Source organism: Thalassophryne amazonica, chromosome 5 (genome assembly GCF_902500255.1).
Source record: "Thalassophryne amazonica chromosome 5, fThaAma1.1, whole genome shotgun sequence".
In the NCBI taxonomy this organism is placed as follows: domain Eukaryota; kingdom Metazoa; phylum Chordata; class Actinopteri; order Batrachoidiformes; family Batrachoididae; genus Thalassophryne; species Thalassophryne amazonica.
The window spans coordinates 95,556,351-95,569,102 of NC_047107.1; the positions used below are offsets into that span (position 1 = coordinate 95,556,351).

The 12,752-nt window shown below is 43.3% G+C and overlaps 1 protein-coding gene across 1 annotated transcript in view; it reads right to left on the reverse strand.

Annotated features, from left to right (window-relative positions):
• Nucleotides 1–12,752, reverse strand: part of col27a1b (collagen, type XXVII, alpha 1b) — a 232,719-nt gene that overhangs the window by 15,461 nt on the left and 204,506 nt on the right. Inside the window, exons 44-57 of the mRNA XM_034170907.1 lie at nt 9,697–9,750; nt 9,546–9,599; nt 9,384–9,437; nt 9,192–9,299; nt 9,003–9,110; nt 7,685–7,792; nt 7,525–7,578; nt 6,646–6,708; nt 6,439–6,492; nt 6,306–6,341; nt 5,795–5,812; nt 5,603–5,638; nt 1,800–1,826; nt 1,415–1,480 (exon numbers count right to left, since the gene is read on the reverse strand). Of these exons, the coding sequence (XP_034026798.1) occupies nt 1,415–1,480; nt 1,800–1,826; nt 5,603–5,638; nt 5,795–5,812; nt 6,306–6,341; nt 6,439–6,492; nt 6,646–6,708; nt 7,525–7,578; nt 7,685–7,792; nt 9,003–9,110; nt 9,192–9,299; nt 9,384–9,437; nt 9,546–9,599; nt 9,697–9,750 (840 nt within the window). The remainder of the gene's footprint in view (nt 1–1,414; nt 1,481–1,799; nt 1,827–5,602; nt 5,639–5,794; nt 5,813–6,305; nt 6,342–6,438; nt 6,493–6,645; nt 6,709–7,524; nt 7,579–7,684; nt 7,793–9,002; nt 9,111–9,191; nt 9,300–9,383; nt 9,438–9,545; nt 9,600–9,696; nt 9,751–12,752) is intronic.

Sequence of the window (12,752 nt, forward strand, 5' to 3'; positions counted from 1 at the left end):
GGGGGGGGGGGGTCTGGGGGACCAAACTGCACCATTTTCTAGAAAAATGGTGCAATTTTGTGCATTCCTGTGCATTTTAACAGATGGGAATGGTACAATTTGATACATTCCTGTACATTTTAACAGACGGGAATGCACCAAATTGCACCATTTTTCTAGAAAATGGTGCAGTTTGGTCCCCCAGACCCCCCAACTCAATATTACTCCCCCAACTTTAAAAAAGGGTTCTGACTCCCAGGTGTGATCTAAGGTATACATGATTTAGACATGGTTTGACTACGCATTAGAAATTTGGTGTTTGCGTTAATTAAAAAGAACATAACAGTGGGGGGGGGGGGGGGGGGGGGGGGGGTCTTCAATATGGCTAGTACCTAGGGCCCAGAATTTGGTGCTACGCCCCTGGCACCAGGCTGGGAAGAGTGAATCTACAATAGTCAAGCAGGTTGGTGTGAATAAATCAACTGTGGGAGCAATTGTAACAAAATGGAAGACATACATCTTTTTTGTTTCTTGATCGTGAAACTAGAGCTTCTTAACAGGCCCCCTGTGTTCAGTACTTGTGAATAAACGCGTGTGTAAAGTTGTGAATGTCGCAGTGTCGGCCGCGCCGCCCCTCATATTTTTCACTTCAGTGTGTGTGCACTACTCTGAGCCCACAGCGTTGTGGCCTCACACACACATGCTCCCACTATCTCTTATACCGTCTCCTGTTTATTTTGTTTGACAGGGTACCAAATAAACTATCCCTGTGTGTCTCCACGTCATTTGTAGGTCACACTCGGTATTTGTTTTCTGTGTTCATGTTGACTGATCTAACGGAGGGGAATTCCCTACTCCCAGGGGCTAGTTACAAGGAGTTGCAGAATTAAATAGGACCATGGAAAGGGAGGAATGTGGTGCATGTGCATGTGTACTCAATTCCACGTTCAGTGGGATGTACTAACGGAATGTGCATGGATCCATGCCTACGCACACTTTGATACATCTGAATATTTTTGTGTTTATGCCAGTTTTGGGGTTTTGGTGTATGCCATGTTTCAGTAGGAAATCCACGCAAGTCATTGTATATGAGGCCCTTGGAATTTAGACCAGGTTTCTGATGATCTAAAATGCACATGCTTTCTGAAGCTTGTTATCATCAATCTTCAGAAAGCATTTGCATCAACAGACCTGCACTGTCCCCAACCACACCTCATTTTTAGATCAGAACACCTACAAGTAGACATTGTATCGTGACTTGGAGGACGTGGGTGCTGGGCATTAAAATGACAAATGTGTCGGGTGGAAATAAACAATGGCACTTGTGCTGGGCTGTACGCTGCTTTGAGCTACTTTAAAGAAAGGGCCCAATGGCATCTTTAATGACCAGAAAACCAAATACTCAACAATTCTTTACAACAAAATCAAGACTGACCTCTTGCCTTGGTGTAGCATGGGAATAAATAAGAACTTGAAAGGCAACCCCAAGAGCCTCGTTTTTCTACCAAAGATGACAACAGAATAATGAGGTAAACACCAACACTTATTTTTAGTTCTTTGTATTATAATTAAAATGCTTCATTTGATTATTGAAAACCAACTTTCAATCTCTGCAACTGATTGAAAACAGTTGGATCAGTTTGCTTTTTGAAAGAGAGATGCATCTGCCCGTAGGAGCAGATCTGATGGATAAATCTTTGTAATTCTTCATGAAATTTCTAAATAAGCATGGGTACTTTATAGATGTATTAATTTTAAATCAAATCTTACACGATCTAATCATGAACAAAATGTCACATTAAATATAAAGACATACTTACAAGTGAAAGGTAAGAACTGGGGGAACCCTAAACAGAGTCAAAAGAGATAAACACAATGTAGGACCCCCATAATAATCAAAATGCAGGGAAAAAGGTACAGTTTGCCATTGTATGGTTATGCTGTTTATAAAATAACATTCTTTGAAAACAGGATTGCCAAAAGTTGGAAAGGTCGCAGCAAAGTCAAACCTATATGAGAAGCTGATGGTGAGAATGTCCATCAACCCTTTGGCGATGATCTGATAAACTTAGTAGACTGAATTCATGTGTCCATCATGATGCAATGCAGAGATGGCTGGACAGACGGTTAACATGGCAGGAATGCGCCATGCAGCCAACAGTAAAAACACATTTCAATGTAAAAATCTTTTTCTTCCTCAAGTATAATCCTTAGGTAATTCCTATATTTTATGGCATCCATTCTGTTGAATGTTGACTGTGGACGACAGGACATGTTGTGCAGCAAATATTTCATTCTGATCTTCACAGCTGCTTAGGACCCTGTCACACCTTGATGATTTCACCTGCGTATGCTGACCGTATTAAAAATGCTGGCATTACGCTGGCGTACATCTAATAAATTATCCAGCTGTCACACCTTCACAATTTAGTCAGCGTATGCTGACAGTCCCATTTCCACCGAGCTGGTTCGGGTCGGTACTTCACAGTGTAGTGTGGGTCACAACGGTTAACTCGTTGGCTTGGGTTGCATTTCTACCGCCAGCAGAACCCTTTTGTTTGGCAGGTGGAACACTTAAATATTTAGGAGCACTTCATTGAGAACGCGTACGCTGTTGCGCGGCATCTCTGCTCCTCATGGAGGCAAAACAGAGTCATTTAACATTACTCACTCATCTTCAACCGCGTATCCTGGATCGGGTCACGGGGGCAACAGCTCCAGCAAGGGACCCCAGACTTCCCTTTCCCATGCCACATTGATCACCTCTGACTGGGGGACCCCGAGGTGTTCCCAGACCAGTGTGGAGATATAATCTCTCCACCTAGTCCTGGGTCTTCCCCAGGGTCTCCTCCCAGCCGGATGTGTCTGGAACACCTCCCTAGGGAGGCGCCCAGGAGGCATCCTTACCAGATGCCCAAACCACCTCATCTGGCTCCTTTTAACGCGGAGGAGCAGCAGCTCTACTCCGAGCTCCCCACGGATGACTGAACTTCTCACCCTATCTCTAAGGGAGACACCAGCCACCCTCCTAAGGAAGCTCATTTCGGCAGCTTGTACCCGTGATCTAGTTCTTTCAGTCATGATCCAACCTCTCATGACCATAGGTGAGAGTAGGAATGAAGATTGACCAGTAGATCGAGAGCTTTGCCTTTTGGCTCAGCTCCCTTTTCGTCACAGCAGTACGGTAGAGCAAATGTAACACCGCCCCTGCTGCGCCAATTCTCGGGCCAATCTCACGCTCCATTGTCCCCTCACTCGTGATCAAGACCCCAAGGTACTTGAACTCCTTCACTTGGGGCAAGACAGTATTCCCTACATGTAGTAGGCAATCCTTCGGTTTCATGCTGAGAACCATGGCCTCAGATTTAGAGGTGCTGATCCTCATCCCAGCCGCTTCACACTCGGCTTTGAACCGATACAGTGAATGTTGGAGGTCACAGGCCGATGAATCCAACAGGATCATCTGCAAAAAGCAGTGATGAGACCCTGAACCCACCAAACTGGAAACCCTCCTCTCCCCAACTACACCTTGATATCCTGTCCATGAATATCACAAACAGGATTGGTGACACAACGCAGCCCTGGCGGAGACCAACCCCCACCAGAAACGAGTTTGACTTACTGCAAAGCACCCGAACACAGATCTCACTTTGTGAGTACAGAGATTGGATGGCCCTCACTCCATACTCCTTCCACAGTATCTACTGGGGTACCCGATCATACGCCTTCTTGAAGTACACAAAACACATGTAGACTGGATGGACATACTTCCAGGCACCCTCCCGGATCCTTGTGAGAGTGAAGAGCTGGTCGGTTGTTCCATGACCAGGACAGAACTCACATTGTTCCTCTTCAATCAGAGGTTCGACTATCGGCCGAACCCTCCTTTCCAGCACCCTGGAGTAGACTTTACCAGGGAGGCTTCAATGTGTGATGCCCCTGTAGCTGGCACACACTCTCTGGCCCCCCTTTTTAAATATGGGGACCACCACCCCAGTTTGCCACTCCTTAGGCACTGCCCCAGACCTCAACGCAATGTTGAAGAGATGTCTCATCCAAGACAGTCCCTCCACCCCCAGAGCCTTCAGCATTTCTTGACGGATCTCAACCCTGGGGCCTTGCCACTGTGGAGTTGTTTGACTACCTCAGTGACTTCCACCAAGTAAACTGATGAAAATCCTCCATCAGCTTCCAGGTCTGCCCCTACTTTAGAGGGCGGAGCACCCTCTGATGCAGGAGGTCCTCAAAGTGTTCCTTCCAGCGCCGGATTACATCATCAGTTGAGGTCAACAGAGTCCCATCCTTACTGTAGACAGCTTGGATGGATCCCCGTTTTCCCCTCATGAGGTGCCTCACGACCTGCCAGAAGCACCTTTGGTGCCAACCAAAAGTCCTTCTCCATGGTTGCTCTGAACTCCTCCCACACCCGCTGCTTTGCCTCCCCCACAGCAGAGGATGCTGTCCTTCGAGCCTGTCGGTACATTGCAACTGCCTCCAGCGTCCTCCAAGATAACATATCCCGGAAGGACTCCTTCTTCAGTCGGACGGCTTCCCTGACCACCAGTGTCCACTTTAACATTATTTTATTTTATTTTATGTTTGTCTTGGTGGATCATGGGATTTATTTTCATCACGTACAGAAAGCTGATGAGTGTGTTAAACGCTGCCGTGAATGAATGAAACGCAGTGATTCTTTCAAAGTGCTGGTGTCGTGGTCTGATCTGTACCCCCCGTCCGACAGTGACATCAGCATACTCAGGCTGAGAAAGGCACCTGGAGCAGAAAAACCTCTGAGGGACTTGCTTTAAAATGCTACGTTTCCAGCCACGACAAAGATTTTCAGATGTCATTTTCCAAAATCAGGATGCTTTATGTGGAAGTTTTCGTCAGGCTGCGATGATGAATCCCACTGAAATGAACAGGTAAGATTAAGACTTTGTATTTACTCTGTATGAATATTTAAAACAGTCTGTTTGCACGAGGACTGTAGCTTTCAGCCAATCAATAGGCATATTTAGACTTATGAGAAAATGACAAGAAATGTGTGTCAACAGTCACATAACTTACCTATAACTTAAGTCCCATGTACGGGACATATGAGTCATATGCTGGCATACGTCGAAAATATTGTGTATGCCCAAAATTTTTTCAAGGTACTCAGCGTATTACGTGTATCAGTGTGCTTCAATGTGCTCTTAACTTATAAAAAACTTGCCCATAACTTGCCAAGTGTTCGGATACAGTTGGCATACGATGGCTAAATCGTCAAGGTGTGACAGGGGTGTTATCAGTACAATAATCACCAGCACAGTGTGCTCAAAGTTTAATCATACATTGTTCAAATTAATATTTAATCAAATTGCCAGTATCCATTGGAGTAGCTGTTGCATCTCCAGTCAGTGTTTACTGTGTCACAGAATCCACCAAAATATTTTGAGGAATAACACAGATGTATTGTTTGCACTTTTTGTAGAGTAATGTGATGAAATTTCCTTTAAATGACACCAATTTCACACTTGTTCGAAAAAAAAACCCCCAGATCACACCTAATTTCTAATATCAATCAATCAAACCTCTTTGATCAAACAACAGTTATATGTCATATACAAATGAAGAAACTTACTGGCAGTCCAGCTGGACCACGAGGGCCAGGAGATCCCTGCAAAATCAGAACAATACATAAAGCTTCAAATGATTTATAACTTCATCTTTATGGAAGATGATGAAGCAGTTAATTTATTTCTTCCATTACTGAGAGGAGAACAGACCAGAACAAAGAGTAATGATGAGGTTACACAGGTGCACAGTTACTTACTCTTGGTCCTGGCAAACCCTGTTGGAGTTGAGAAAGGAAAAAATAAATCAATCACAAGTGTACAATCCCACAATAACTCTGACAACAAACCTGGTGTTATTATTATGTGTAATATAAAAAGCAATCTGTTGACAATTAACAAATCATTACCTGGGGACTGGCTTACTGAACTATCCTTTTTCTTCTTTAGAAGCATTCTAATAGCCTTTTGAACTGAATGCCTCAAATTCACGGGTTTTGACGTTTTAAGAATAAGTTTGTGAATTACGGCTGTTTCTGAGAACCCAGCAAACCTCTTAAAAAGCCTGAGACGAACATGCAGCCAACATTTATCAACTTGACAGAAATTCTGCAGCACTAAGTGTCACAGTGAGTTTAACAAACACCAGAATGCAATAGGAAACGAAAAGTGCTGAGGGCAAAGAAGGCTGAACACTGTGCTGTCTCCATCCTAAGTATCCTATTCTGTGCTCACAGACAGAAAAGGATTCATCATAACAGCGTCACGCACCGTCTCCCCACGACTCCCTCTGTCACCTTGGGGTCCCTGATGGAAAGGATACAGAAAATCACTCTGTCACTGTCAAAATCCAGAGAGAAGTAAGATGGCATTCGACAGTTATGATGAGATATGAGGTACATACAGGATGGCCGCTGGGGCCAATGATGCCTACCGGGCCCAAAACTCCCTCAATACCCTGGAAAACAAAGCACAACCGTGTCAGAAGACATGATGGAGCTGCTGAAGAAGCACTGCTTATTTTTCATGGGAAGTGCATGTTTTGTGATAGTTCACCTTCCGTGGAATGAATTCATGTGTAGTGTGACCCCTCCACTCATAACCAACTTACCATTATACCGCGAGGTCCTTTTGGCCCTTGGATCCCTGCTGGACCTATGTCTCCCAGGGGTCCCTGAAAGACACATTCAGCTGGTTTTAACACTGAAAAGCATGTGGTGTGTAGTATAATATGCACAAAATACAAATGACAACATGGTTGAATTCTGTGAAGTACCACAGAACTTCTGTTTGTCTAAACAATCAAGAGAAGTCTTCACCAGAGCAAACATAGCAGGTTTGCCATAAGAGGTAAATTCATTCATTCATTCATCTTCTACCGCTTAGTCCACTTAAGGATCGCGTGGGGCTGGAGCCTATCCCAGCAGCCATAGAGCGCGAGGCAGGGTACATCCAGGACAGGACGCCAGTCTGTCGCAGGGCCACAAACAAACACAGACACACACACCTACGGACAATTCAAAGATTCCAATCCACCTAACCCGCATGTCTGTGGATGTGGGAGGAAACCGGAGCACCCGGAGGAAACCCACGCAAACACAGGGAGAACATGCAAACTCCACACAGAAGGCCGTGGGAAATGAACCCACGACCTTCTTGCTGTGAGGCAACAGTGCTAACCACTAAGCCACCGTGCTGCCCGAGGTAAATTCAATTTATTTCATTTATATTTATATTTCATTTATTGTTTCATTTCATATTATATTTCATTTGAAACCTTTACTTCCACTGAATTCACCAAAGCAAAGACAGCATGTTTGCCACAAAAGGTAAACCACTGGTATGCCTCAAATCAGTTGACCAAAAAAACACCTCTGCACAATTAGTCAAGTAAAATGAGTGAATTCACACAAATAAAAAAAAAAAAAACCTTTACAGCTACCCCAGGATGACTGATATCAGATCATATTTATGTTTGTTGGGAGCATACCTTTGGTCCAGGCACACCCAGCTCTCCTGGAAATCCTTGTTCACCAGTGTCGCCCTGATGTAAACAAACAAAAGCAGTTATCTTCAACACTGCATGAACAAAAAAGTTGCAGTATTGAAGATTTTTGCAGCCGTGACGGTGATTCTTTATTAGTACTCACAGGCTGTCCTTGGGGTCCTTGATCTCCTTGTTTTCCAGGGAATCCCCACCCACCAGTGGAGCCTCTCTTCCCTGTAGTCCCACTTTGGCCTTGGAGACCACGCTCACCCTGGACAACACATGCAAACCTACAGATTTAATTATTTTATTAACTGTACATTTCTGTCTTTTACACATTTTTTCTTAATAGTAAAATGCGGGCAGCATGTACGAGGTCTATTAGAAAAGTATTCAACCTTATTATTTTTTTCAAAAACCATATGGATTTGAATCACGTGTGATTGCGTCAGACAAGCTTGAACCCTCGTGCGCATGTATGAGTTTTTCCACGCCTGTCGGTTGCGTCATTCACCTGTGAGCAGGCTTTGAGTGAGTAGTGGTCCAGCCCCCTCGTCGTTGTTTCATTGCCAGGAAATGGCGGAATGATTTGGGCTTTTTTTCCATCAGAATTTTTTCAGAAACTGTTAGAGACTGGCAGCTGGAAACCATTAGAAAAATTTATCTGGCTTTCGGTGAAAATGTTAATGGTAGAGAATAAGGAGTGTTATTGTCGCTTTAAGGACGGCCCCCAGCGGCTGTGGGGCGCGCCGCGCTCTGAAGCCGCCATCGACAGGCTGAACGACCATTTCATTTCTAAACGGATGGCTGTCTGGATCTGTGACCATCGTGTGCCATTTCTGTGGTTATCACAAGAGCTGGACATCAACCATTTTCCAGCAGATTTCACTTTTAACAAGAGATTTTGTCATGGAAAGCCGAGCGGAGGCTTCGCGCGTCACGATGGATTTGCTACTGGAGCGAGACAAAACCACCTCCATTTTGGTCTCACAGGACGGCTTTGAGATGGCGTTCAGACAGCTGTCGGTGGTTTTTCCATCGAGTGATTATTTCCAAGAAACAACGACAAGGGGGCTGGACCACTCCTCACTCAAAGCCTGCTCACAGGCGAATGACGCAACCGACAGGCGTGGAAAAACTCATGCATGCGCACGAGGGTTCAAGCTTGTCTGATGCAATCACACGTGATTCAAATCCATATGGTTTTTGAAAAAAATAAGAAGGTTGGATACTTTTCTAATAGACCTCGTATACATACATACTAAATCAATAATAAACTGAAATCATGATGCTGATCTTTTTTCCTCAACTATTTGCAATGAATAGATCAGTTTATTTATTGCCTATGGATCATGTGTAAGTACAACTGTACATTCTGCATGAGTTTCACTGTGAATAACATCATCTCCACTTGAGCTCTTGGTTTGTTGTTCAGATGTTGAAACATTTAAGTAACTTCTAACTGAGCAAATCAACCTCACCTTTGGTCCAAAAGAACCTTGGCTTCCAGGAAGTCCTGTGACACCAGTTTTTCCCTGTTGTCCAGATTTTCCAGGCAACCCCAATTCTCCATCATCTCCTTGCTCCCCCTTAACAGAGAAGACAGCTGGTTAGCAATCGCCAAACAAGCTGTTAATTTAATTTGATGTGACCAACAACAGTGCCCTTACTTTGACACCTTTGCTTCCATCTTTACCAGGTGGCCCATCCAATCCAGGTTGACCTTCAAGTCCCTCTGTCCCCCCAAAGCCCTGTGGTCCGGGAGGGCCTTCTGGACCCTTAGAAAAGACAAAAAAAAAAGTTGCTCCAAATTCAACATTTAATTGTCAGTTATTTCTGATTAAGACATAAATTCCACTCACTGGAGGTCCTTTTGTCCCAGAAACACCTGTGTCCCCTGATTTTCCCTTCTGTCCCTGTGACATTTTGTTACATGTTTGTATTGATCCATAACTGCTACACCATGGCAACAAAGGGTCTGTAATTTCTCATTCTAAAACAATTCTATAATTTTTGGCCCTTACTTGGTCACCTTTGGATCCTTTGGGCCCTTGTTGTCCCTTTGGCCCAGGGTGTCCCTGAAATAGTTATTACAGTTTCATTTGAAAAACACTGATTTGTGCCTGGACAATGAATTTTAGTTGAATTTTACAGTAAAAACAAATGTGTACTTACAGGGGGTCCTGGGGCTCCAGCTCCACCAATCTTCCCATCAACACCTGTTTGACCCTGGAACATGACACTTTTAACAATTCAGCCTGCAGAAGGTCACCAACTGATAATACTATATGACTGTCTTCAAATTACTCACTGAAGTCACCTTAATTGTTATTATTTTGTATGCATTTGACACAGAACTGATCTTTTTGTGTAGTGTGATCACACCAACATATGTCTAAAATCTCACTTAAGCTACAGCGCCCTTCAAAAGTATTGAAACACTTGGTATTTCACACATTTTAATTTGTTTATGCCATTTCAAATACAAAAAAATACACATTTCTAAAATTATCTTCCTCAAACTCAAACTGAAAGCAAATCTCTACAGTTTGATATCAATGAATTAAAAATATTAAAGCTAAGATGATTGGTTGCATAAGTAATGGAAGGCTTTGGTATAATACCTGTAAATAATAGATTTTATTGCCGGTTTTCTTCAGACAAGTCGGGATGGATACATGAACATTTCCAACTCACTGAATATGTCTTGGACTTTATTTACATCAATTATGAAGAAACACAAATAGTATGGCACTCTATGGTAAATCTGTGTGGAGTAGTCAGTTCTCAAAAACTGAGTGACTGTGCAAGAAGAACAGTGATGAAAGCCACCAAGGCATCCAAACAACCCAGAAGAAGTTATAGGCTTCTCTGACTGTGATTGGAGAAATTGTGCATATTGCATGTTTTGCATTTTGTATCCCCAGTTACACAGCTTCTTGATGAAGTAGTATAGCGGAGGATTTTCTTTCACCAAAACATCATATCTAGGCTTGCATCTAAGATGTACCTTCTGGCAAATTGAAACTGAGCTTTCAGGTCTTCTTTTAAAGAAAGTGGTTTCCAGGAGTGGAAACCGTATTTACTCTGCTCGTCTTCCAATGGAATTATAAGATTCCAAAGGACATGCTGAGTGGACTAAGTAAATTGTAATTATTATTTTTACTTTTATCTGTTACATATCCAAATAAATCCAGTGAAATATTTGATCATGTCTATTTTATAGTATACTACCACACAGATCTGATGATTCATAACATGTCATAGCATGATGTACAGTGGACTACTTGCCAATATTATATATTTATATATAGCATATAACAGCAGTAAACAGAATATAGTCTACTTGGTTTCGTTGCGGCAGGTTCCTGGTTCGAATCCCACCCCTGCCACATTTCTCCACGTAATGTGGAGTTGCGCCAGGAAGGGCATCTGGTGTAAAACTTGTGCCAATCCAACATGCAGATCCACCTCGGATTTGCTGTGGCGACCCTGAGTGCAAACAAGGGAGCAGCCGAAGAGACTTACTTTTTACAGACTATAGATTCTATATGTGTATATCTAAAAATGGACAGGTCTCAGTCTGTGTTTCATGGCCAGTCAAGCTTTGCTCATCTTTCCATATGAAATACTCGCGAATAACTATATGCAGGAGAAACATTTGCTTGTTGCAGATCTCATTTTCCCCAATTTCTCACAGTTGTAACGGGTTGGGAATTGTCAGTAAAGACTTTTATTCTTTTGTAATGGGCTGCCATTCCTTTTCTTTTTCCAACTTTTTTGTAGCCCCATTTCTTGAAAAATTCTTTCAAAATGACAACTTTCGAGCACTCAAAATCTTCAATATTTACATCGGTGTCAACGATTATAATGTGTTATGGGGAGTGGTGAACTTTGATCTGGCCTGGCATGCACCGCGTGCACTGAGATGCTGAATTGGCTTAGTGTTTAGACCAGTAATTCCCAAAGTGTGGGCTGTAGCCCCTTGGTGGGCTGTGAAGGTACTGCAGGTGGGCTAAGAGATCACTAAAAAATAAATAGATCAAAAGATCTTTGACTTTGAACTTTATTAAACTTTAAGTTTAAAATGACGATGATATGTGTAATTCTTCAGTTTTTGGATGTAGAACAAAATAAATACAAGTATACGAGGTCTGTCAATAAAGTATAGGTCCTTTTTATTTTTTTCAAAAACTATATGGATTTCATTCATATGTTTTTACATCAGACATGCTTGAACCCTCGTGCGCATGCGTGAGTTTTTCCACGCTTGTCGATGACGTCATTCGCCTGTGAGCACTCCTTGTGGGAGGAGTTGTCCAGCCCCTCGTCGGAATTCCTTTGTCTGAGAAGTTGCTGAGACTGGCGCTTTGTTTGATCAAAATTTTTTCTAAACCTGTGAGGCACATCTAAGTGGACACGGTTCGAAAAATTAAGCTGGTTTTCGGTGAAAATTTTAACGGCTGATGAGAGATTTTGAGGTGATACTGTCGCTTTAAGGACTTCCCACGGTGCGGGATGTTGCGCAGCGCTCTCAGGCGCCATCGTCAGCCTGTTTCAAGCTGAAAACCTCCACATTTCAGGCTCTATTGATCCAGGACGTTGTGAGAGAACAGAGAAGTTTCAGAAGAAGTCGGTTTCAGCATTTTATCTGGATATTCCACTGTTAAAGGAGATTTTTTTAATGAAAGACGTGCGGGCGGATTGCAGCGTTGGCTCGCAGCCGCTGCGACGCTCCGCCACAGGAAAAACACCTCTGTTGGAAGCCTTAAGGACAAGTTGGAACATGTCCAGCTGTTAAACAATTTCTCATATACTCACTCCACTGAAAGCCATCAAAAGCTGCCTGGATTTTACAAATGGTTATCAACACGGAGGTGTTTTCCTGTGCCGCTGCACCGCGCCGGCTGCGTCCCGACGCACGGACCCGTCCGCATGTCTTTCATTAAAAAAAATCTCCTTTAACAGTGCAATATCCGGATAAAATGCTGAAACCGACTCTTCTGAAACCTCTCTGTTCTCTCACGACGTCCTGGATCAATAGAGCCTGAAATGTGGAGGTTTTCAGCTTGAAACAGGCTGACGACGGCGCCTGGGAGCGCTGCGCGACGTCTCGCTCCGTGGGAAGTCCTTAAAGCGACAGTATCACCTCAAAATCTCTCATCAGCCGTTAAAATTTTCACAGAAAACCAGCTTAATTTTTCGAACCGTGTCCACTTTGATGTGCCTCA